We start from the raw sequence: 26,889 nt of genomic DNA on the forward strand, positions 1-26,889 counted from the left end.
GCAAGAAAGCATTGATAAAAAGTCCAAAAATAGGTTTTATTTAACCAACACAAAAACGGCAGTCATCCTGGACTGCAGGGAAGATCTAGTTCAAACTTCCGGGGCGCACAGAGAGCTCCAGCGCGGAGCCAACACAGAGTCTGGTTCTGCACGTTTCACAAGTCCAGCCGGACAGCATGAAGACCTCAAACAGGCAGGGGAACACACCATAGACAAGACACAAAAATACTCCAAAAATACTCTAACACTGGTAGGCAGGCACACCCTCCCCAAATAGGTGGCCTGATGGAAATTGCCGACAGGTGCACCTGCCTTCAGCCTGGACCCAAACAACTATGACAGGAATAATTAGTGGAAGGTAACATTATTTGCTGTTGACATGATAGATAACTCTTAATCTGTGAATGGATGGAGGTTATAAAATGGAAATCGTGGCATTTTACAGGTCATTCATTTACTCTAGTCTGTTGCACATCTGGACTAAAAGCAGCATAAACTACCAAAAAACCAAAAGAAAAAAAAACTCTGGTCAGATTATTTACAACATTATTTATTAACACTTGTTCTGTAATTCTAGTTTAGCATAAGTGTAGACATAGCCCATGGTTGATGTTTGGGGATGCAGCAGGGAAATGCTCATGAACCACAGCAGTAGAAGTGTTCCGTTTCAGCCCTTTCTTGAGGTCAACGTGTCTAAAAGTACTTGTGCAAGATATACATGGTTCCTCTTGCTGCATCATGCAAACCCTGCATGTCCACAGTGGCTACAAAGCACAATATAAAAAACTGGCCGTTTACTCACCACCACATAAACATGTGGGAGGAGACAAAGTGGTATTGGGCTCTTTTTCTGATGGTGATATTTCTATACAAATATGCTCTCTCAAATTTTGTGACTATGTCATCGCTGAATCGGTTCTGCAGTTTTGACATTAGGCCCCAGACTGTTTCAAATCTGGATTCCAGTATTCTTCTTGATCTCCAGCTTTAGCAAACTCAGTTTGAACCCTGCAGATGTTCCCTTCTGAATGAGTCACTCTCGGGTATATTATCTACCTCACTGCATTAGCTTGTTATGTTAGTGAGCTTGTTCAGCCCCCCTCCCACCCCCAAGTTCCCAGTAGTCTGAAACATCTGAACAAGTTGCTGCCGTTGTTGTATTTGGAATATTATTAACATGGTAGAGGTGAACGAGGCACAAAAGTGTGCTTTAGGACTGGGCCGGAGTCAGGAGGATAAAGGTGGGAGACTGCGAGAGGAGGTCGTGAAAAGGGAGAGAGAAAGCAGATGTGATGAGGAGTGAGGCCAGGAGAGAGAGGGTTAGAAGGGAGAAGCAGAAATAGGAAATAGTTTGGATTTTTTGACAGATGGTCCCAAAAGCTGTATGGAAAGCCCCCAAACCTTCCCCGTTTTACTCTGCGAAAGTGTCCGATGAGCTTTTCTGTCCCATCACACCCTTGTCCAAGCTCTTGGTTTTCCCAAAGAAAAACTGGAAAAATAACCCCGGCTCTGGATAAATTTGAGAATCACCAGGTCTTTGTACCCTACTTTCGAAAATTGGAATAACTCCCACAACCTCTTACACACAGGTCGAGATATTTCTGTTGAAAGCCCATTACAGCTGTTACCTTGGCAGATATACCTCTCTTCATCAGTCAGAAGAAAGAGTTTGGCTGGATGACGACATTGGCCACTGGGTTGGTATGGTATGAATTGATGTGGCTAATTGGCAGCCTACTTCAATCAGAGTTTTATTTGAATGGGAATGTAAAAAGGAAAGACTCCTCAGATCAAGAAGCTCAATTCCAGGTTTATGGTGTGTAAGGTGGTGACCAGATTTAAGTTTGGTCTAAAAGAGGACCCTTCAGCGGGGGAAGGGGGGCAGGCGCGAGGTCTTTGTGAACGACACAGAGAAATGCAGTGCGATGTAAACATGGGAGCGGCTCGAGAAATCCTGGATGAGTCTGCTGGGACACATTTTGGCAAATGAGGACGTCTGGTCCCCGTAGTGTTGTGTCCTGTTTTCCTCCCAGGCCTTTGTGGGTTTCCACTGGGCTCTCAGTCTAAAAGCATGCACATGAGACTAGAGATTCTAAAGGTGTGAGTGAATGTGTATGTCGCGATGATCCCATCCATTGTGTAGTATTGTCTACTGTCCTAATCAAGATTGTCTGTAGTTGCTATACATTATCCCAGAGCCTGACACCGATTTGATAATGTACAAGTCCAAATCGGCAGAAGGGGAAGTTCAATAAATCGGGGGATCCCACTTGCAACTCTTCCATAGACTGGATTTTATACCCCAGCTTAAGACAAGAGTCATCAACAGGTTGCAAACTCCACTTCTTTTTTTAATGTGACTCAGACTTCTTGGTAGGCTTGAGGGCACTTGTAACTATATTTCGGTGGTTGAATTAATATTTTGGGGGTCTTTAAATTGCATTGGCTCCTGTGTGACACAGACATTAACCAGAGATGCAGATTGTTTCCAAAGTGTACTTTCTATTTAGGATTCAAGGAGAAGGACGTGATTAAACGTCAGCCAGATAGGGTGCTGCAAATAACGTTAACGCTGAGCTTTACTCCTGGATCCTTCTGGCCACATTTATTCATCTTTGAAGAGACCATGTGCAGTACTACCTTGTGATGTGATACCATCATCTGTTATTAATGCATCTGTTCAACTGAGGAATGCTACAAACCTGATTTCATCCATTCCAACCCTTTTCTTTTGTTGCTGCTATCTCAGCTGGTTTCGAACACATTGTTGGGGATACATTAACAACTTCAGCTAGCTGAGATGTTGACAAACCAGAACCATTTGAAAACCCTCTTCGCCTGATCTATTGGGACCATCGTCACACAGACTGTTGTGGGATCTGACATTACCCAGAAGGTTCTACCTGTAAAAATATGCTGGGTTTAACAGGTGTGCGGCGACCGCATGCTGCCGGTTCAGATTCAGTGTGGTTGCAGGCCCACTTTTACATTACCGGTACATTTGATCTTTATGGCAAATTGGCCAAGTCGGGCACAAATGTCATTTTGTGTTCCTCTCTATTTATAGTTCAGAAGTTTCAAAACATTTACATTTAAACAGGGAACTGAACTTTAAAATATTCAACCTTTTTTGATAGCAACAGTGAGTGTCCCCTGACATGACTTAAACTGAAAGAAAATTACATGTAATAATGAGGCCATATCAAATCAAACAGGAAGCACCCGATTCCAAATTGAACTATGGTCTATATCCAAGTTCATGTGTTGTCAAACTTTTCCAAACAGAGGCCATGTGTGACTTGTGTCTAATACGCTCAAAGGCTGAGAGGAGGATGTGGTCGGGGGCTTGAGTGTTTTCGCTTTACTTTATGGGACACTTGAAAGTAGCTGCATGAAGCAGCGAACCTGACTCAGATCACCAAATGAGCATCATTTGCCACAGTTCCGGAGGCAGTCACAGATGTGTTTTTCCACTCTTAGAAGTCAAATAAATGTCACGGTCTCACGGCTGCAGCAGTAAATCCCACCCGACCGGAACAGACATAAAACTTGTGTAATGGCGTTAAACTCTGCATTACAGCACACGTGTTCACTCACCTTTTGGCATGGTTATCTGGCATCCCAGGTCGTAGTCCTGGTGTAAACGGGTGAAGGCCACTTCCTGCAGCCGGGCCCTCTCCAGCTCTGACAGACTCTGGATGTCAACAGGTGCCAGACGGACGCTCCTTCCCGACAGGCTGTTCCAGGTAAAATCACCCTGATTAAAGTTAACAGTAGCAGTAGAGAACCATCAGTGCACTGATCAAATTGGAATGAAGCCTCTGTGGTTAACAGATATTAACTGTAAAAAAAATACTGAATAGCAACGTTAGCACACTGTTGCTATTAACAAGTATATTCCCTCAGAAATGATGTTTATCAAATGACAGCTGCATTCACACCTTTTTATGCACAAAAATAACAGTAGAAAACATTTAGTTGAATTATGTGTAATTTACACATTAGAGCCCACAAAATGATACAAGGTGCTCTAATTAATTAACTTGAGTGCGTCCAGATTTAATTGGAGTACCTCTTTTAGGTTCAAACTCTTTATTTTCAGAATTTGGATTCTGTTTTACTTTCACAGAAGTAAACTGATGAAAAAGCTGAGATATTAGCTAACTAAGAATGAAAACTGCAGATTGTCTTTTACAGAGATACTGTGGCGTGTGGAAGAAGGGGGCAGGAAATAGACCCTCGCTGATGGATTTGCAATATGTTCACTGTAGACACAAGCTAACAATGAGGAAAGGGAGAGCAGGGGATGGTTAATGCAGGTAGACGGAGAAGGCGGTGTTCATTTTTCAGCTGCAGACAGGTCAGTGCTGCAGCCTCGCCGCTGAGATGGTGAAATTGAATTTGAGCAAAGCGTAATGAACTGCCCAAAACCCCGGCTTTGATGAACATCTGAGTCACTCGAAACCCTTGGCCATGCATTCCTCTGTGGAGAGGAGAGGTCAGGAAGAGGGAGCGGCTAAGGAAGAATAGACATTGCCGCAATTTATCTAATGCCTTATCCAGACAGACAGCTTACAAGCGTTCTCTAATGTGTCTGTGTTTACTTGCTCTTGATTTTACCTGATAAACGCTAAGAGCAAATCTTTTTTATATTGCGGTTGTGTCAGAAGGTGTCATGACTCGGCCTCCATCGCCAGTATTTTTTGGAATGCTTTATCCTGCTGTCAGCTCACTTGTTATCTCACCCCACTTAGTGCAGTGAAGCAGCAGAAGCATCCTTCAGCCATGGAAGCCAAACAACATGCGGACAACCTGAAGAGCCACCATACCTACTATACCAACCCAGTGGCCTAAACTTTCATTTGTGGTTGAAGAAGCCCTTTCTGCCCCACTAACTCCACCTAACGTGCAGCTGGAGGGTCCACGAGGGTCCACGCACTGCTACGAAAAGGCAAACATTTGGACACAGGAGGCCCTTCCCGCATTGTGCCCAACAGGGATTCTGAAGGAGATGGATGAGCCCCGCTTCTCAAGTGTCAAGCTAAGAATCTTGTGGAATGCTGAAAGGAGAAGCAATTGGGGAAAAAAACTCCCAGTATTACTGACTGAATCTGGAAACAATGAGCTGAAAGCCCATCATAATCCACATGGATGTGCATTCCAATGCACAAACAGATAACCTAATGCCAATAAGCCTGCTAAAACCTTTGACAAGAATAGATTCATCAGTTGTCAGCAAATTACCCTTAAAATAGTCTAAAATAGGTCGATGAAGTGCCAGATCTCTGGGTAAAATATTCGTCAAACTCATCTTTAAAACTCCCACTACAGCTTTCCTACAGAGCACTAGAAACAAACTAAAGACATAACCCCAGTGTCCTCAAGAAAAACAAAAAAAGAGACCGTCTTTTTCACATGGACAAAAGGTTCAAACTTCAAACACATGGAACATTTAGGACTCCAACTTTAAATAAACCTGTTACGCACCAGGAAATCACTTAGTGGAGGAAAGCAAAATAAAAGAACACTGCTTCGTGATTTACTTTAGCTGTCAAGCCTTTCAAGCTTTAAACAGACAGCCTTGCTAGACACTCAGGCACAGACGCAAATGTGTGTAAGAGTTCAGGATTAACTCGTCCCTCTTTCTTCCCATACAGATTCCAGTTTTGTCCACTTGTCCCTTTAGACTTCAAGTGATAAAATCATTGGCCAAATTTACTCTCCTAATAATGACATTCAGCTACAACTACTAAATGCAAATATTTGTGCGCTTGTATTCATAGAGATAATGGGCAACAGACAATGCTGCAATTTAGCCCATTAAAGTTAATGAGATCACAAAAAATACACAAATCTCACCACACAAATATCAACATATGTTGGAGAATGGAAAATAATTCCTTTGGACTATTCAAGCAGAACAGCGGATTTCAGTTTATTTTGGGGAGGCGGACGCTTGGTGAGGTGTAACGCTGCCATTGTAGTCTGGATGAGACAAACTGCCAGGCAGCTGTGAATCACCGTCCTTTACCTCCAAATGTTTGTCTCCAAAATAAAAGTGGTTGCTAAGTTTTACCAACGCTACCATTATTCATTCTTTTCTGTTTATGAGAGGTATTTGACCTTTCATCAAGCATAATAGACAGTGTGGGTCTAGGGGAGCGTATCAGCCAAAAAATGCATTTACAGTTTTAATGTCATCATATATCGACAGTTTCTGACCTCCTCTCATACATATACGGTTCAATAAAGGGATGTGTCAATTATTTTTCCAGATGAATGCAGACAAGACATGTTTGGCCCTAGAAATGAAAGATCAAAGATCAGCGATCACCTTGTTAAAGGTTTTCTGTCCAGAGACAAAACAGAGAAAACTTGCTCATGCACTCATTTTCATTAACTAGTTAATTAATTAGCTAACATCAGGAAAATGGACCATGTCACACCTGTCCAGTGGCTTCATGTGAGTCAAAGGATATATTTCCAAACCTAACTTTTGGTCTACAAAGCTCTGAATGGTTCAAACTATATCCTGCTTTTGTTCGCAAGATATGATGCCCCTCAGGCCAGCAGGGATGAGTTTGTTGGGTGTTTCCAAAATCAGAAGCAGTGAAGCACACCGCGCTGTAGCAGAACATCATGACAGTTCCAACAGTTTCCTCTTGAAATATATAAACTTTCAAGACAGTTTGCCTCATCTTCTGTTCCGTCTTTTAGCATCCTGGCTCTCATAATCTTCAGAGTGAAAAGTTGTGCTGCACAGGATTTAAAGTAAAGTAAATGATGCCAGAAGGCACTTTGCATCATGGGGGTTTACAAGTTCCTCCAAAAATTCATAAATTGTCTCTTAACGGACGCTGGGTCCACAGGGGGCACTGGACCTTGTCCCATCGATAACAGCCTCTGGTGCATGTTGCACAAATGAAAAGTACATACAAATTATTGTTTTTTTTCATTTAAAAGTTACAATTCTGACACATATCAATGTGATTTGTTGTTGTGGTGAAAACTGTTGCTTGGTAACGTTTAATGCTTTGCTTGCAGAAGTGGAGCCAAGTAGCTTGATGACTAACGCTATTTCCCTATACAGCATGTGGTTGCTGCTCTATTTCTGACAGATATATATATAGTTATTGAATACACCTCTAGGTGCTACTTGGACGCATCATCAGTGATGAACCCGAGGTCATAGGGTGTTTCGGGTCTTTGATCATCAAACACCCTCGCTCGGGCGACCCAGCCGGGGGTGATCAGCTCCCGACTTGCGTCCAAGTGGCCCACTACTCCACGGATCCCCCCTCCGGATCCATAGCCATTTTGAGGCTTTCTCCGCAGCCTCTATGATGGTTTTGATGGCTCGTCTGCACAGCTGGCCTTTTACTCCAAGGACTTTTAGGGTGCGTGGTAGTGATTGGCCAGCAAAACCCCGACACCCCACCTCGACTGGTTCGCAGCGGGCTTTCCAGCCTTTGTTTTGGCACTCGATTACGAGATTGGCATATTTGGCCCTCTTGCGCTCGTTGGCCTCCTCCAATCTGTCTTCCCAGGGGACAGTAAGCTCAACCAGGACCACTTGCTTAGTTGACTCTGATGTTAGCACCATATCTGGGCGGAGTGAAGTGGTCGAGATGTGCTCTGGGAACTTGAGCTGTCTTCCCAGGTCGACTTGCAGTTTCCAGTCCTGTGCCGTGGTGAGAAGCCCTCCAAAGGAACTTGGTTGTTGTGCCTTCTCCCCAGCTCTGACGAAGGTGATGGACTGCTTGGGAGTGTTCTGGTACTTGCAGTTGTTGATTGCTGCACTGACTGTGTCTGCCAGAGTCCTAAGCACCTGATCATGACGCCACCGATACCGTCCGTCCCCTGAGGCTTCCGCAACTGAGGATGTGTTCAAGGGTGGCTCTCTTTTTGCACAGCTGGCATGTCGCAGTGGCTGCTCAGCCCCAGCGCTGCAGATTGGTTGGTCTTGGGAGAACGTCGTATACTGACTGGATGAGGAACTTGATGTGCTGGGGTTCGAGTCTCCAGAGCTCTGGCCAGGTGAGTTTTTGCTGTTCGGCGTGCTCCTACCTTGCCTTGTTGGTACATAGCCACCATCTTGACCCTCCGATCTTCCTCCACCTCTGCTCTGATCTCATCCTGAACCATACTATATATAGACACATAAATATATGCCAGTTTCCACGGCAGAGCATACTCATAAAATCAGCTGGATGAGGTAGAGAGATAAAGACATTCATGTGGCCACACATCTGGAATATTTTGGGGAATGTAATCAATTTTATATCAACTAACTGATAACACCTTCACAGACCCACGGGAAAAAAAGCTCTGTCCTGAAGTGTGAACGAGCCAGATTACTTTTTGACAGCACCACAGACGCACATAAAAAAGAAATAACACCACGCTATACCTGCCATGCTTATGATTTCATATTTAGAGGACTGCACAGCTATCATTGACCACAACTACTATAAATGAGTGCATATTCCACTCTTCGCTCCAGCAATTTCCACAGATAAATGCAGCCTTTAAAGCTCATAATAATAAACATTTCACAACAATCTCCACAGTAAAGGCAGATAGAGTCTGACAGTATTTCGACATCTGCGTTAGCAGCTCCTGAATAATAAACCCGACAATGACGTTGGTGACCAGAGGTGAATAAAATGACATGGAACTCTGTGCACATTTGCAGCCTGCGTTCCAGACACACCTCTTTTCTTTTCATGTAAACTTTACAAGGTCACATTCTTTACTTAAACTCAAGCAGACATCTTAATAAATCAATGGTTTAAGTGTGTTTTCTCTATGGCGCCGTTTCCAATAAATCAGCAGGTTAAGATGGTTGAAGTTAGCACAGCCATAAATGCAGGTAAGCCACATGCATAATAGAGAGAGCACAGGTATCACTGTATGTGTCATTCCGGGGCAGCACTTCCCTCTGCTCTGTGTTACATACTTCCAAATTGATGGGGGGAGGGGGGAAATGAAAAAACCAAACACCACATTCTGTGTGAACCAGAATCATCCATCATAGGTTTCAGGTTTGATTGCCTGGGATTTCCACTGATATTTTTTGTGTATGAGTAAATGTTGTGTTCCTCCCCGGTGGCTGCTGGGATGGGACGGAAGCACTGCAATAACTTAGCAGCCAGCAGCAGTTCTCAGAAAATGGATGCATGATTTAGAGTGAAATGCATGAAATAATCACACAAGATATAAAACATATTCAGAAATCCTTGACTGGGGGAATTCCACGAAACTGTAGCAGAATGTGGACAGCAGAACTACAAATAGCAAAAGTAGATTAAAGCATAAAAAATGATTCTTTAACAAGTCTCGTTCCCAGAGCATCAAATACCGCAACGCTGGCAAAGCTCTCAGCATCTCGCCCAGGCACAGAAGGTTTTATTTAGGGCTGCAAAGTATTTTCAACATATGTGCATCTTTCCAAGGCAACTGGAACCGTTGCGGAGGCTGGAGCAACTCAAAAGGGAGCCTGACCGTTTTCTCAACAGGTTGCTAAACGTTGTACCTGCACCTAACCACTCGGGGTATGTTGGCAAAGTGTGACATGTTGAACGTAGTTGCTAAAATGTGCCCAAGTGTCTTTAAATAAGACGGCACGTGGCAAGTAAAACCCACAAGACACTCTGAGAGGGTAACAAGTTGCTACTCCTGCAAAAGTCCTTCCCTGTCCTTTGTGTTGCAGCTGGAATGAGCAGATCTACCGTACCACAACGCTGCTCCAGAGGAATGTCCAAGTACGTTTCAGCACTTCTTCACCACCCCCTCCCCTGTCTTTTGCATGTTGGCTCAGTTCACGCATGTAATAGATTGCTCTCGCTAACCCGAAACCTCCACAAGACTCACATCTGCTGGTAATTACTGACCACCCTTGATTGTCGGCCAGCGCTGCCGGGTGTGTATGTCTGCGATTGCACATGTGTAGAGTATGTCATTCGGCTTCTTCCACCTGTTTCTGGTCGTCCCTGATGCTGCCCAAAGGGGAAAATAACAAGTAAATTATGGATGCCTGTTGTCCACACGTGTTACATAACCCGATGGAGACTTTATTCACCAGTTTATCAGCAGTTGTAAAATGTGAGGTAATCATAGGGGGGGTGTGAGGAAAAAAGATTACGAGAGGTGCTACTATTGAAACCGCACCCATTGTAACGGCAAATAACTGTTTCTTAGATTTTTTTTTTCTGTTCCAGTTTCTGAGTTTATTATTACGCAAGACTAAATTGAGAAATGCTTAACTAAAGGATGGACATTAGATGTTGTGGCGTAGAGGACTAACCTATTAAACAACTTAACTCATAAAACACACTTCCATAAAACCTGTAGAGGCAGATTAAATGAGATGCAATATATTATTTCTATTAGTTTTGGCACATCATTAAGCCAAGTGAACAGCTCTGACAGGCATTGTCACTGAATAAACTGAACAGCTTTATTTGTATTTCCTCCCTCCAGACAGGCTACCAATATTTGCTGGTAAATTAGCATGTAAAATTAGCACACAGGTCCCGTCTGCCTTTGTATTTAATGAGGCCTTTCTGGCTTGGTCACAAGAATGAGCAACTTTGAGTGCAGGCTCCAAATATTACCCCAAATCATTGGCAGGCACATCTAAAACCCTGGGAGCACTTCAGGCAAATGAAAGACAAATTAAAATGAAGGGCCTGCAGCAATAATGAGGCCCCACCTTGAAGATTTAAGGAGCTTGCATAAGGCTTACATAACTCACAAGGGCAAAGAAAATCAGGTACCAACACCATGTCTGATTTTTGACAAAGAAGCTATGCTAATCTATGCTGTGTGTGCATTTGTGGGGGTGGGTGTGTCTGTGTGGTGAATGATAAATTTATGTTAGAAACACTGCGCTGACATTAATGCACACTGGCACTAAATATATTGACTTTATGTGCGTCAAGTAAAAAACAATGGCTGTGTAAATTCTGAGTAAATTCTTCTCTACTCTCTGAGTCCAGCTGAGCCAATGAAGCTGGTTAATCATTACAAGCCTAACATGCATTGGTGGCTGCCTACTACGCAGTTCTGGAGACAGAGTATGTGTATGTCTGCTTTGGTTGGTGTGGATGGTGGTTGTGGTTTTGTGGGTGGGGTAGTTTAGTACAATATGGAAAAAATTGATTGCTCTATTTAAACCAAAAGTACCTCATTGTTGCCTGACAGTAGCAGCACAGTCTTAGATGATCTGCAGTCTGTGTGTGTGTGTGGGGGGGGGGGGTATAAACATCAGATTAAGGTCACAACGCAGTAGCCCCACCAGTGCCAGACAGTAAAGCAGAAGATGGTTGCTTTTGGGCTCCAGGGGTGAACTCGATTTTTGGTCAACAGACTTCTAACTCACCCAACAAGATGGAGGGATTATTCACAAGATTCAAGGAAATAAAAAGTTTTCTGTTTCACTTTTTAGCTAGCTCTTCCATCGCTGCTGCTTATTTCACTGGGCAAATTTACTTTCACAGACGGCAGGTCTGTTTGCTATTCCACATTTTCGTACCACTGGCTGGAAATCAATCCGGAAATAACATCCGTAGAAAGTCAAACTGCAACTCATTATAGAAATGATGTAATGACTACATTCCGATTTTTTTTCTTCCCGAGGCAATATCGAATTCCAAAGGTGATTGGAGGGAGAGAGGGAGAGACTTGCTCCCCGCCCTCACTCTGCTCACTAGCAAAATCCCCCCAATGACTTCCCAACTGCATCTAATTATTGTCTTTAGCTCATTTATCCACACAAACACTATAAACGTTGCCAAGCTGAAATAGTATTGCACCACATGGATACTTTTCTCCATATTTTACTGGAGCTATAGTGTTTTGCATTAATAGATTCATGACTGCTTGGCTGCCATTATTCAATCAGTCTACATGTGTGCACATTATATCAGTCAGTCAGTCAAATTGGTTGCGTTAGTGGCCCCTTGGGCATTTTTTTCCCATCCAAGATTTTGCAGTTGGAGGGCTCAACTCTATCAACATCGTGGGAACTAGCTTGCACACAACCGCGCTTCCCAGAGAGCCACTGGGCCACTCCATCACTCACAAAATATGAAACAGATAAATTCAGAGATTAGAATTGGAATTTATGCCAAAATGCCACAAGACGCCAAGCCTCAGATGTAAAGGAGAATGCAACTCCCGAGGCCTCGCCCCCTCACCCTATCTGATGAATGTCTACTGTTAAAATCGCTCCAGTCAATAATGGTCTCAAAATCCATACATTTGTGCTTCACAAGAGTCACATGGCAGCTATAGGATGAAAGAAAAGTCAGGAAGCCTTTTATAGAATTGTTGCTTTGATGCAACCTAATGACCAAAGCGTTTCCAGACATCTCAGCCTACACGATGAATTCAAGAATTTCTGGCAATTAATTTCAACCCCCCCAATGTCCTTGGTCTGTCATTGCTCCAACAGCTGCCGTCAAGACGCTGTTGTCAGCTTCTGAACAGTGTCCTGTCGTTGTGGATGTTTCTGCAGGGGGGAGCCCAAAACTTCCTCGGTGCAAATATCCACGCTAACGTGCGGGACACATGAGGTGAGTTGGCATTTTTAAAGGAAGCTTCTGTCGCTGAGGATAAGAGGGACTTCCTGACCGTTGTACGAACAGAAAAAGTGCGAACAGAGTTTAAATGCATGGATAACTCATTAAACTGTGTGTGTGTGTGCGTGTGTGTGTGTGTGTGTGTGTGTGTGTGTGTGTGGCTTCACAGATCACACACTCCCCAGGCTTCAGATGATGTTTTCATGAATGTAAGCGAATAAGCTGATCCTATTAGGGAATAGTTGGGGGGTTTTTCAAGCCAGTGGCGAGAACATGAGCCGATAAAAGTAAAGCGCGTCGCCTTGGATTTTCCCTTGCTGCGACTTGTTCCGTCATATCTACTCAACACAGCAGGATCACAGCAGAGTCTCTGTAAAACTCCCCCGTTAATCCTGCACGGTAGTTAAAGAGCCGGGATTAGAACCTGACGGCCCGTTCCCCGTTGCTGATGGAGATGACAGAGACGTGGTCGCTTTGTGAGACACATGGTGGAATTTACAGGGGAGCTCAGATGTGCGTGCGTGGGTCACATATGCAGCTGCTTCATATGTTCAGAAGATGTAGTCCACAGGTGGAAAAAGAAAAAGACTGGGCATGTGGAACAAGTACAGTATGTGCAAATGCAGCACGTCTGCATGCATGTACCTGCTGCTTTCCTACATGGAAGATCATGTGGAGTGTGTGCGGATGTTCATTCATGCACAAACAAACACCCTCTGTGAAATATGTACAAATGCCCTGTGACCGTGTTGACTTTTCCAGTTTGGATCAAAGATGACACTTCTCTGTTGTCATATGGCGTTACTGCGTTTGCGTCTCAGTGAAGAACAACTCAAGGCCCTCCATTCCGCAACCCAGGGTCTATTCGGGAAGGTCAACAAGAAGCCCCCTTCCCCCCTCAACGTGCAGCTTCCAGTGTTGAGTGAGTCTTCCATGTCTACGCTGGAATGTTTGACCAGCTGAGACATGGTGAAACGAAAGCCTCCGGGGACCACCGGTGGACCAGCAACTGCTCAGCACTTACATCATGTCGGATGAATGTGCACGCACAGAAAAGAGGCATTTCTGCACGTTCCTTTTTTAATCTCCACTGGCAAACCTGGTCCTCTCTGTTAATACTTGGATTGTCACATGTGCCTAAATAGACCACAGAGCAGCCATTTAAAGAAAGAAAATAAGAATGCTGAAGGAAACTAGTTAGGCTATGCTTACTTTTTGAATGCAGTGAAAGCTAAATTTACCATTTAAGATGTTCTAAATATGGCAACAGGACATGCCAGACCCTCTTGTAGGAGGTTCAAAAACAGAACAGACAAGAACCTGAAATTGTCTACTGCAGCAATATGATGTAAATCAGCAACAACAAAGCTTCAACAATGAAGCGTGTAAGAGAAAACCCTTCAGAAGTAATTAAATCTCTGTTTAAAGCCATCGGCCTTGTTTCAGCCCAGGAAGTTTGAGCCAAGTGTAACTTCCTCGCCACGCCCGCCGCGGCCCAGCATTGCTTTGTTCTCTTCCCCGGCCAGTGGATGTGACACTGCGTGGGTGTGCGCACGCCGGCCGTGCATGTGGAACACAGGTCAAAGTGGGGTCGGCCGGTCCATTATTGATTTCCTAGCGGAAAGGGAACGAACAGAAGGCTCGCTCCGGTGCTGACACCCAGCCCATTTTAAACTGACCGAGAGCGCGAGTGTGGAATGAGTGTGTGCCAGTAAAGAACTCTGTAAGTGTTAATGGTAATTAGTAGGTCAGGCCAGTATGTGATAATGTGGTGTTTAATTAACATGGCAAAGCACTTATCACCTTCCCACTAACACTTATCCATGAAAGCAACAGATCGCGTTTAAAGTCAGTCTTGCACTTGTGAGCAAGAACTTGAATAGCTGATCACAACGTGTACCAAAATATGAGCTAGCAGGCAAAAAAATCCAAAGCTACCCCACAAGATTCTATGTTTACACCCTTACAGGCCTTCTCCCTCTACACTTCCCATTTGTGTTGATAAAAAAAAAAAAAACTTTGACGTTTTATGAATTAGCATGTTTTTATTTATCTTTACCTCCAGCTGGTCCTCAAGGACCAGCAGATTAAAGAAATGCTATGCAGGAAACACATGCAGAACAAGAGGGCGGATCAGAGCACTTCAGGTCTGTGCTTCGGTAACAGAGTTATGATTTTAGGCAGGTCAAGGTCAGGCGACAGCGCTGGAGTCTGCTTAAGGTCTCAGCAATGTTGTAAATAAAAAGCATGACTTGGCTTTAGGATAGTGGTTTTCACTTGTTTTAATGGGACTTAGTTCCCTGATGACACATAGTTGTCCCCCCTTCTGTGCTGAGCTGTTGGACATACGTGATCCCAGATTTAATTTGGTTATGGTTATGAAAGTTTTAATGGCTCTCAAGAAGCAATCCTTTCTAGGCCTACTTTTGCCAAACTTGGTGAAAGAAGCCTTTCATACAATGTGCAGGTACCCACCAGCTATCATTCAACACCATTTATAAGGTCAGCAACTGTGCTAAATCACTCCGAAACGACACGGAACTTCCCGCTCTGTTCGACCCGTTTCTGCAAATATAAAAGATAAATGGAGCCTCACATGGTGGCTGCAGCTACATCAATGAAAAGCAGCATTATGACATCGACAGGATTTCAATGTGAGGTCAGCTGAAACTTCTGTTCATTCAGGACCCAACGGCCAGCATCACAATTTCTATTAGACATTACGCAACCATCCATCCATCAGTCAGCGTATGAATTCCATGTTTCCTGTTATTGCTCTATTATTCACCTTCCAGCACACAGAGGACTTTAATGTTTTTACTCATAATGTTGCAGTTGATTCACATTGCTGCCGATTTCATAATCACTTTTTATCAACCTAGACGTTTATTACTTATCATTCACTCTGAAGACATTCTTTCCTGATAAAATAATGTAAATTGCAAAGAATAAAACTACCAAATGTCAATTTAACTGACTGACGAGGATTTAAGTATCTGACATATATTGAATAAACTTAATTGAAATCAGTTGGATTTTGTCATCTTTAAACACATGTGTTCACAGAACTGTGGCTACTTTTTACAACTCTGAATAGAACAAACTTTTTTTTCAGGTAGTGCTTCTTTGAATCGTTCAAATTAAGTCCCAGAATTAAAACAGACGTGAGGACAGGAGGAATATTCTTGGACTAATATATCGGAAGGTAAACAGTGTGCGTGTCATAATGAAGTGTGCAGTACTTTCGTGACACACTTGTTGATCTTCACATTCCAGGGCCAAGTCTGAAAGCAGCTAATCTAGTCTTAGTCAAAGGGCCCTTGAACTCCAGGGTCTCAAATCTGCACACAACACACACTCACAGCTTAAATACCTGGACACACACAGAATGAGTTTGTGCCATTTGCAAATATGTGCATACCAGGCAACTAAATGCACCCAAAATATAAACTGTGCTTGGTATCCACTGCATTTGCGTGTGAGTGTCTGTGTGTGTGTGTGTGTGTGTGTTATTCTTGTCACGAAAATCTGTTTTTCCTGGCTTCTTTGCTGTTATTCTTTTCCTGGCTCTAAATATTTCCTTCATCGGGACTCTCTGAGTTGTCACCAGCATGAAACTTCAACTTCCACCTTCAGTTCAATCATCATTGCCTCCATCTCCCCGGCCTTGTTTCTATTAATTCATCACTTGCCATGTTTGTCTTTCATTCCGATCATTTTTTTTTATGCTCTCCACATTTGGAAAACAAAATCAGTTATGATCAATGGGGCGATGTGAGCTAGTCACGTATGCTTATAGCTCTGAGCATCATCTCATCTGACAGGCCAAGTGACTAAGAACGAAGGTATTTATTCTAAAGCAGGATGTGCCACTTTTCACCTTGTGGTGACTTGTTCACCTTCATTTATACTCCGTATGAAGGCTGCCTTGGATAGATTGAAGAAGCAAACTTGCTTGAATATGCTGCCAAAGTTGTGTAAACCCATTTAGACATCTTAGCAGCAATCACTGTTATTCTGCCATGTTTGGGGGCATATTTATCTAAATTTCATCTGTGTAAAAAAGTAAAGTGTTCCCTGCACCTTAATCCAGGACTTTACTCATCAAGCTGTAAAGGTCACTTTACTGCTAAAATATTTCCCGCGCTACCATCCCATAGCTAACAGTAGCCTTTGCAATTTGAAGTTACAAGACATTTTCTTCAGACTCTAAAGGCTCATTTAAGCTCTGCCCAGGGAAACAGAGGGAACTTTTTACCCCATCACTGGGGTTTCATTTCATCCCTGTTTCTGCATGAACAAGTGTTGTAATACCACCAAATGTCACAGGAGGCAGCGTTGTGCACAGTTCAGGTAAAACATATTCAACAAAACTGGTGCACATAGAAACAATTTTGTTTCCTCTTTAGATAGAGATAAACTGCAAAAAAAGAACTGGGTGGAGTTTAGACCAAAAGTAAGTTACCTGCATGACAGAAAATGGACAACGGTTCATTGCATGATCTATCAAAGTCAGTAGGTTGGATACGAAGTTTGTTGACCCCTATGATACATGGAAAAACTTAATTGAAATCCAAATGTATCTTTATTTTACAATAGGTGAGAAATAACCAAACATAATATATTTAAAAGGACAAACAAATTCAATTTCTGAGACAGAATAGCAGTTTTGATGTTAAACAGAAACTAGTAAAAATCCTTCTTCAGCTATATTGTATCAACCTATATTGTATCAAGCAACTATCCCATGGTAAGTTTCTAGATAAATTCATTTTATAGACAGAACTTAAGTATTTAGTTGCACTCTTTCAAACTGAAGTCATCTTTGTTGATATTACGCTCAAGCAAACTCTTGAGAAAGACATATTCCTGTCTTTTGGTCAGTTCTGAAGTAGCTAGAGTGGATTTTTGAAGAACAGCACAGTACATTCTTGTGATTTCGTCCTAGTTCTGCTTTGTGTGCATCATTCATTTACGTGTGTCCCATGTGAGTGCGTAAAAGATTTGTTGTTTAGATGGATTTCAAAATACCCAAGATGCCAAACTCAATTAGCGCTGACCTGATTCCAGATTGTTACATGCTTCAGCTTCGCGAGCATCAAAGTACATACTTTTAGAAATTCCCAAGCTCTGATGTAATAATTCACATGGCACTGTGGTGAATGACATTTACCTAAACAGTCAAGAAATATGCCTACCCTTTTATTGAACCTGATCACCAACTCCCTCAACTTTCTCTGCAGAAAGAAACACCTCTGGGTGAGGTCATGAAGAAAGCAAGCGCTCCAGCTGTAAATCAAACTCCTTCAGACATCTACAGCCCATATTTCGCTCAGGCCTAGCGAAAGAGGTATCACACCTCCCCCGGCAAGGAGATCAGATCTTGCCAGAACTTTCCCTACTTCGTTTTCCTACTCAGCCCTCGACCATCTCCATAAAAAGACAAGTCTCAAGGAGGGCGGACTTTCTCTTTGGTTGTTGAAAATAAAACAAGCGCCTTTTTCCCCCTGACAGGGCCTAGAAATAAAAACGAGGGACGGATGCAATTTTGAGCGTTCCCTTTTCCCTTGCCACGTTCTGACAGCTCTACGCAGGCATTAGATGACCGTTCGGAGTGTGAGGTTCATGAATGCATTGGACTGTGTGTCAGAAAAGAAGAGAGGCATGATAAGAGGTCAGAAAGCCCTGATCCACTGAAAAAATAACAGCTGAACTGAAGGAGTTTTTATCTCAAAAACAGCAGAGAGAGAGAAGAAAAGACAATAATTCCTAGTAGATTCATTGTTACGAACAACACACCTACGTTACTCTGTCAGGAATCGCATAAATGCTCGATGCCACGCACCCCCTCGTGTGCATGTAAGCGTGTTAAAACGGCTAATTATTTTGCTCTGTGGAGTGCCTCAGGGTTGTGTGCATTGATGAAAATTGTCATTTGAATAGACCTTCAAATCAATAAAGTCTTTTCATTCATCAATTATGCCGTACAATAACTGACAGGGCTCTATTTTCACAATTAGCTCTCCGCCAAGGTTGTGCGGTCTGTCGCCGGAGGGTGCGGCAAGCTTAATTACACTAATCTGAAAGCAATAATAATAAGTCTTTTGCCAGGTGATTTTTACAAATGTTGACACAGTGGCTTAGGATTTACCAGGAAGATGTTAATACTGGAATTCTTGGAACTGTCCTGCACATCCTTGTGTCTATGCAACACAGATTGTCCCTCACTGAAATGCAAAAGGGCTGATTTCGGTACAATAAGGTATACCCTTATTTATGTGGACACCCCCATGTTCATGTATGTATATTGACAACATGGATACTGGACACAGAGTCTTGTCAGCACTGTTAGCAGAACAGGAATTGCAACATTCAGGCCTCGACTCCACACATGGGTGGAAAATAGAGCCCAGAGATGAGATATGAAGCTTTGTGGCTTTTTGTGCCAGTGCTGTTTGTTCTAGGAGTGGCACGGGAGTAAAACAAACACACCTAATGCAAAAGAACAGGTCACCCACCAACAGGTGTGGAGGTTACAGTGGGTCAAGACTTGTGCTGGAGGAAGAAGCGGGGGGGGGACAGGAATTTCTGGAAAACAATGATTTGCATAGATGCAAAATACGATGATCTATTTGGGGGGGTGGGGGTGGTACTCGCTCAACCAGGCTGACAGGAGTCCCTGGATGGTCAGTGATGAGAGAAGTGGACTGATGAGAAGTGTTTTTATCTTGTTATGTGTTTCGCGATCCAACAGGACAAAGGGAGACACAGGAGGAGGACGATCAATCATTTTGTCAATATTTCCTTTGTGTTGCGCAGCGGTGGCACATTTGTCAGTCCTGCAGGGTTTGAGTTGTGACCTGCAGCAGCCCTGCATTTATGGGGTCGCTTACAACTTGTGACAGTTCCACCTGTACAACAAAGTCTTGAGACAAAGACGTTCATTGTTCAGTCACTCAGACCTCAGAGCTGGCTGCTTTCCATCCAGGATTACTTCACTCATATCCATTATTGTAAAACACACTCCACTGTAATTATATGACATCCAGGTTTTGTATTACTTCACCTATGAAACTATACAATTCTGCAGCTGGCAAGAGCATCAGCAAAACAGCAGGCTCCTTTTCCCAAGAGTACACCTTTGAAGGGTACATGTCTTTTACCTGTCAGGCTGTGGAAAAAGCTCACAAGAGAAATGTAAAAAAAGAAGAAGGGGGTGGATGGAACAGGTTTTTTTAACTGTTGTTTACACTAACAAAGGTGCACTTTTGTCAAATCAAGACAGCGCATGTATGGAAAATATATTAAATATGTGCCCTCACATGTACTGACATTGAAGCTTATTCAGGCAAGTTTTAGCATGCTCATTAGAAATAAGCAACGTTACAATACCTGAATAAAAAGATATGAATCCTTTATTAATTTTCTGGGAAAGTAACAAAATAGACCATGAAGAATTTGTTATGAGGAACTCTGCTTCAAATCAAAGGAGAATTATTCAGTGTTGTGTTAGCATGATGCCACAAGGAGGATACATCACGCAACATCAGCACAGCTTTCCTGGAGTGGAGGACAATTAATGTTTACACCATGGCAACCATGGGCAGCTGTTGCACACCTCGGAGAAAAATTGGTCTGGCTAAGCAGGTCTGTCGAAACAATTTGGCCACCCTCAGCACCTGGAGGGGGCATAATTCTTGAGTAACAAGAATGCATTTTGCTTTTGGGCTGTGCTTCATTGTCATTATCTTTTAACTGCATTCCAGTATGATGTTCAACCTCAGCATTGAGGATTTATGAGACTGCAATGAGCAGTCTGGCTGAGAGTCCATTGGTATTTAGTTATGATGCACTGGCAGGGATATAACCCTTCGCTATTTGTTGCTTTTGTGCAATAAATGTGCGGTTTCATGGGGAAAGATGACATATATTTACAATCATCAAGCTTTGTGAGCATTTTGTTCTGTTTGTTTTTCATCCATAAAGCTTCTGTGGCCTATTTGATCAGACACACAGGGGAAAATGTACTTAAGGGTGTATCTAATTTTCTATCCCAGGTTAATCAGACAGCAAATAAAGAAAATTCACCTCTTAGGAGTGGCTACAAATGCACTTAACTGTCAGATACCATTTCAATAGAGTAGCACATTCCAAATAGATCTTTCTTTTAACAAGACTGTAAGGGTCATCCCTTCACTCTTCTTGGAGGATCACTTATTCCCGACACAAGTAAGGAGTATAATCCCTGTATTGTTTTCTTAGTCTGTGCCAGGTAGATCTAGCTAGACTTAAGTAGAATACCTCCGCAGAGTGGTGCCCAACAGGAACCATAACCCTATTGATTCCAATACCTTAACTGACTCTACAGCTTCTGTGTGTCTGAGCTCTTCATCCTGACCCTGACCCCCAAAATTCCACTAGGCACGTCTGCTCTGCGCTCCCACCATGCCGCAGCCGCCAAAGCTTATCATAGCCATGAATATAAGTCCGCCAGGTGTGGCAAAGCATGTTGGCAAAGCTATGTTTGATAGAATAGATCTTATTTTTCACAGAATCTGCAGTCAGACAAGAAGTTGGATGCAGCAACAATACAAGAGTGACATCGGGGAAAATCCAAATGAAAACGCTCGCAGATGCTCAAAGATATCCAAACATTGATTTATGTAGCCTATGCAATGTAGTGGTCCATTGCAGAGTCTGGTATTTAACAAAAGGCTTGTGCTTAGAAAAGTAGCATGTAGATGATACGGTCGATGGTACAATATGTTTGCACCTGAAATAGCTTGATATGCAAGAAGAAAGGGTGTGGCAATGTTGTAGCTGTTGTGTGAACTATGCGGGTACATTCCATGAGAACTTTTCCAGCCGTAAGCTCAAAATCCAGTACAAAATGCAATTTTTTTTGTTTTTTTCAAAACACAAAAGTGCATGCTGTAAAGTTAAAGGTGCACTATGGAATCTTGAATGACACCACATCCGTTGACATTTGAAATTAATCCAAAACAAAACACTGTTTCCATAACTCTTGAATGTGCATCGAAAGTGAATCTGCACTACGTTAGCATTGCTAAAATGGCTGTTAACTCCAGCTGTTAGGTGTTGAACATTTAAAATTTTTATTTGTTTTATATCTCTGCGCATACTAGCCCTGAGCCTCTACCCCAACCATCTCGTCAGTGATTGGCTGGATGGTGGATTGTTCTGTTTTGGTGCACCGCCTGTTCCCCTGGTATGTTTTTTTTTAAAGTTGACAACCCCCGTGTTGTTTACAAAAATTCCTACTTTCTCAGTGTATTTAGGGGGCAGGCAGCTCAGGGATCAACTGGAGATGCCAACAATTTTGAGACAAGCTGAAACCACATAAGATTGCACCTTTCATGTGTGTAGGGGCGCTATTGATATTCGGAATATTTTTGAAGGTTGAAAGTTGTTTTTCTTGAACTAGGCACCAAACCCACAAATGCTCACATAAAGGGCCATGCGATGAACTGGCAACTCATTCTAGGGTGGACCCTGCCCTCGCCCATATGTGGACCCTCCCCGTGACCCCGAAAGGGATAAAACAGTCAAGAAGACGAAGAAGAAAAACTGTTTTTGTGACTTATGTGTTCGAATTGATCAAATGACACGCTGGCAAACACGTCTAATTTGCATTCCCATTAACTGCGGCAACATACCACCAAATTTAAAACCAGTAAGAAGTATTGTAAAACACTGCAAACCTATCGGAGTAGGGAATTTATCTGCTACGCCATCTCGGCTTGTGGTCAGTGAGTATTAGACACCATCACTGTTGGCTGTGTGGTGACAGGTCGCACCACCACAAGCACAAACCCAGACCGCAGTGTCCTCTAGCTGAGCCAGGGAAAGAGTATTGTTTTCCAATCACAGCTCATAGTTTTATGAGGGTTTCCAGCCACAGTAACATTAGTCATAAAGATGGGACAGGTCACTGGAACAGGCGGCAGAGAGACTCCTCATGGGAGGAGGAGGAGGAGAGGGAGATGCCAGAAGGTGCATGGCAAAATGCACCACGCAGTGGAGGTTGCAACAGTCTTTGGCGCTTTTATGTAAGCTGTTCTGCAATGTGGCGACTGGTCGCTTAAGATCTCAACCCTTCGCCGAGCTGCTTTCTAAGCAGAAGTCCCCACTTCAAAACCAGGAAACATGTGCGGTCGTGCGCACCACATGTCACTTCAGACGTTCCATCACATGAAGTTGCGTTCCATTTTCAAACACTGACTGTTATTTTTGTCAGCGCTCACAAAGGTCCAATTAAAAGAAAAGCTAAACACAATAATGCAGGTATGCAGTGCTGGAAAAAATGAATAATTCTATGTAGAAACATCAAACTCTACAAGTTAACCTAAAATAAACATCTCTCTCTGTGGTCCAAATATGAGCGCACGCCAGACGTGTACACAAGTGCGCTTAAGCTCTCAGCACGCCATATCAGCAGCATTCAAGTGCTTCTAATTAATTTATGGCCAATAAATCGAGTACTTACGAGATAAGAATTTTGCCTGTCAAGAAACACGGAGTCTCCCATGGTCCACAATAACTATCCACATATAGCACTCAACCAAAAGGAAAGGCAGCAAATAATAGTCCCGTAAAAATAAAAAATAAGTATAAGGGGGGAAAAGCCTGTGCGTCGCGTTGGAGACGGAAAACGAGGCTTCACGATTCACTTGTTCCTCTCAATCACAGGCAGACTTCGACTGTCTTTTTCCATTAACAGTTGATGTCTTCACAGCAGCCAGAGTCGCGGGTCACAGAAGCCTCTGTGCCTGACAGGACGGTGCGTCATGCGTAACGGATCCATACTGCGCGCTGCGCGGACTCTGATGCTGCTGAACCGGGCGAGGAGAAGCGCGAGTCGTCAAGTCCGTGACGCCGTGGAGTTTCCGGCAGCAGATTTTCAAAATAATACGTTCAGTTCAGAATTCAATTGCGTAAATGTATTCCGTATGCTTTCTTATGCTTTGGCGGGATTTCCTAAAAGATGCCCCCAAAGCATAAGAAACCACGGGGTTTAAAACAATGTGTAAAACGCCACTTTGAATTGGTTTCTGCAAGTCTCTGACAAACATACGCGGATACGCATGCAAACAAACACAAAGCTGTACATTCAGGCGCGCGTTTTAGTGCATGCACGTTAGATTCAATCATCAACGGATGCTGGATTTGTCATGAGGAATCAAAGCAACAAGTTTTCTGTCAGACACTAATATTTAAGGTTAGATTTGAAGTAAAATAAAGGATGTGCAGGATGTGTGAATTCCCAAGTGAAAACGGGAGAAGCGGAGGAAGTTTACTTTGACAATCTGAGCTGACAGAAGTATGAATTCGGTGCTTTCAATTACAGGACACAAATCCATCCTAAAACACCCCAGAGTATAAAATAAATTTAAGCTCTATGATAGTTGACACAGAGAAACAGATCTAGAAGAAAGAGAGGCGGCCATGAAGGAGGAGAGCTTAGGTTATCAACAGTCAACAGTATGGGCAGGGCTGCTAGAATACTTCACTATAGTGACCTACATGGATCTTTTATAGATTACATTGGATCCAGGGAGTTACTTTTAGGGAGAATTCGATTTTTATAGGTACATTGTTGCTTGTTTGACAAATAAAAGAGTAGGAAAGTAAGCAGTCATCTGAAAATAAGTGGACCAAAGCTGTAAATTATGTGAAATCTCCCAAAACCCCCCAAAAAATAGTTTACTGAGTTTCGTCAAAAATTGAGGTTATTTTTAATCAACAGCGGTTTTAGTTTTTCCGTGGTGTTAAGGAAACCATGAAAGCAAGCTGCCTCTGCTTGTCTTATGCAATCATTAATAAGGAAGCACCACTGAACAGTCTGACATTAGAACACATTCACTTCCAAGATTTCAACTCTTGTTTTCCAAGGACCCAAACAAAAAGTGCGAGCTAATGTAATTCATTTGCTGTTCTCAGCTCTTTTTTTTATTGCGAAAGACACAAGTGCTGTACGCTTTCTTCTGCAAATTTCAATAACCAGACAGAATGAGCCGCGGAGTTAATAATTAAGAGAATAATCCTGGATTCCTCACTGATAGTGCTGTGACCATGTAAAGAATTACAAGAAGTCGAGAGAAATGTTCGCTTCCCTTTCAAATCTGGAGATAACAGACTAGGGAGTGACTCAACCAGCTGAGTTCTGCTCAGAGCTGACAGCAAGTGGCCTCCAGTCAAGCTTCACCAGATTTTTGAGTTGTTTTTTCAATCAAAATGATACGTAGCAGTAGGAGTGCCTTGAGATTGTGTGCATTCAAGTGACCTGTGAGAGAAGGAAAAAAAAGAAGGAATGTGCAAACATCATGTCAGCTTTTGATTGTACGAAAGATGATTTACACACATTCTCAGCATTTGGACGCAGGTAACTTTGTCTTCAATCTGGGTTAAAAGTAACCACAAAGCAGCTGGCAGCTTTATGCCTAGGCTTATATTTCTTTAATGATTGCCTTCCAGGGGTTGTTGCTACTGTACTTTTTTTTCACTCTTTAAATGGCCGCACGTACGTGCAGTGTCTGGTTTGCTTGTTTTCCTGGGTAATTAGCTCCCTATTAAACCATGGAAAAGGTTCAAGAAAAGCACATGGAGAGAATCACGTCCAAATCCTGATACAAAATGACACAAGTCAACATTTTGATAGATGACGTGGAGGTGACTGGAGGGAGGCAATGGATGTAAAGGCTGTTTTCCCCCAGAAAACACAGACTGGACCTAAGCTGCAAGGGTAGCTGCTGTGTTTTATGGTCCTGTAGGAGGAGCCCATTGTCTCCTAAAATGGTGTTTCACTGGTCCCACTGTGACCATCACACATGCACACACACACCCACACCCACACACACATGCACACACACTACACAGCCAGTCAGAGACGAAAGAATTCCTGGAGATGAGGGAGAGGAAAAACAAGAAGTTAATGCGCTAATGTGTTCCCGCATGTGGCAACTGACAGGATATGAAGCAGCACTGCATGTTCAAACATGATATTCAGGTTTGCAGAGACCAGTGGGCAGAATCTGCACCTCCTTTCAGCTCACTGTCACTTCTTCTCCCACCCTGAACTGATGCTGAAGGCCTATCATCAATTTCAAAGCCCACTCCGGAATTTCCACTGTTCCATTTGGCACGGCTGGTGTGTGTTGATAAGGCAGATCCCTGCTATAAGGTGCTGAACTCTGTTAGGGGCAGCTCTGAACCTGGGGTGAAAGACGTATTTATAGCAATATAAAATTCAAGTGAATCCAAATGAAGCTTTCCAATATTTCCACATCTACCTACATTTCCAGAGCAGTTGAGAAGGCGAGCTGCAAACCGCCAATGTTTACATCGTTTAGCCAGGCGGCGCGGCACCCTCCTTTCCAAAGGCCGAATGCCTGAGTTGTGAAATCACTCCATCGAATGGAAAGTATTTGCTTAAAGGGCTTTAGGACCATCCAATAAATGACAGGAAAAAAAATCATGCGTGTCCTTCAATCTGTTTAATAAACACTCGTAATAGATGTCGCAGGGCGCCGATCAAAGTGTGTGTCGCCAAAAAGGCAATCTGAGACAACACTGGGTGCACTGCACATGTGCAGCCATGTCTGGGGGTTGGAGGGGAGACCTTTGACCCCATCAGCAGCTTTGTTGCTACTGATAAACATGGAAATCTTCAGGAAAACCAAAACGTCATCAAAGGCTTTCCCCAAGTTCTCTAGAGTCTGATAACAGTTTAGACCAACTTCACAAACTATGTTGAAAAAGTAAAAAATCAGTCATTGCGGGTAGGTTTTATGTAAACACTGGCAGCCAAAATTGGGAATTAAGTTGAATGAAGAAGAATAAACATTTCAGTTGACGTCATGATTAATTATTCCCAGTAGAATGTGGGAATCATTGGGATTTTATTCAAGCTTATTTCGACTTTTAAAGCATCAGTTAGCATCTTCTCATACTTTGATCAAAGATGGTGGAATAAATCATTATTTGATGCCTAGATTTGAATTAGTACTGGATGCAGCAGTTTCACTTCCTGGCTGCTGTCTGACGTTCAGTGAGCATTTTAAGATGTCTGCATTCATAATCTGCAGATGAGATTGGCTCATCACTGAATATCACCATATCAGGGAATGTGTTGCAGCAGAAAAGAAAGAGAAATTTGCTACAACAGCTGAACACTCGGTGGCTCGTGCTCTCACTGTCTCCAACCTATAGGACCACATATGTCACTCAAAATGAAGACTGAGCGCCTAAAGTCAAACACAGCTGGTTTGGGCTGCAGACTGACATT

General features: G+C 43.0%; 1 protein-coding gene across 3 annotated transcripts in view; it reads right to left on the minus strand.

Annotated features, from left to right (window-relative positions):
- The window catches only part of LOC130522304 (rho GTPase-activating protein 6), a 58,413-nt gene that overhangs the window by 10,974 nt on the left and 20,550 nt on the right, over positions 1–26,889 (minus strand). For 2 of the 3 annotated variants that reach the window (XM_057026484.1, XM_057026483.1), the window contains exon 2: positions 3,598–3,757. In XM_057026484.1, coding sequence (XP_056882464.1) covers positions 3,598–3,757 — 160 coding nt within the window. Of the gene's footprint in view, positions 1–3,597; positions 3,758–23,091; positions 23,462–26,889 lie in introns of those variants that run through there. The other variant, XM_057026485.1, reaches the window with a different exon arrangement.

Source organism: Takifugu flavidus, chromosome 3 (genome assembly GCF_003711565.1).
Source record: "Takifugu flavidus isolate HTHZ2018 chromosome 3, ASM371156v2, whole genome shotgun sequence".
Classification (NCBI taxonomy): Eukaryota; Metazoa; Chordata; class Actinopteri; order Tetraodontiformes; family Tetraodontidae; genus Takifugu; species Takifugu flavidus.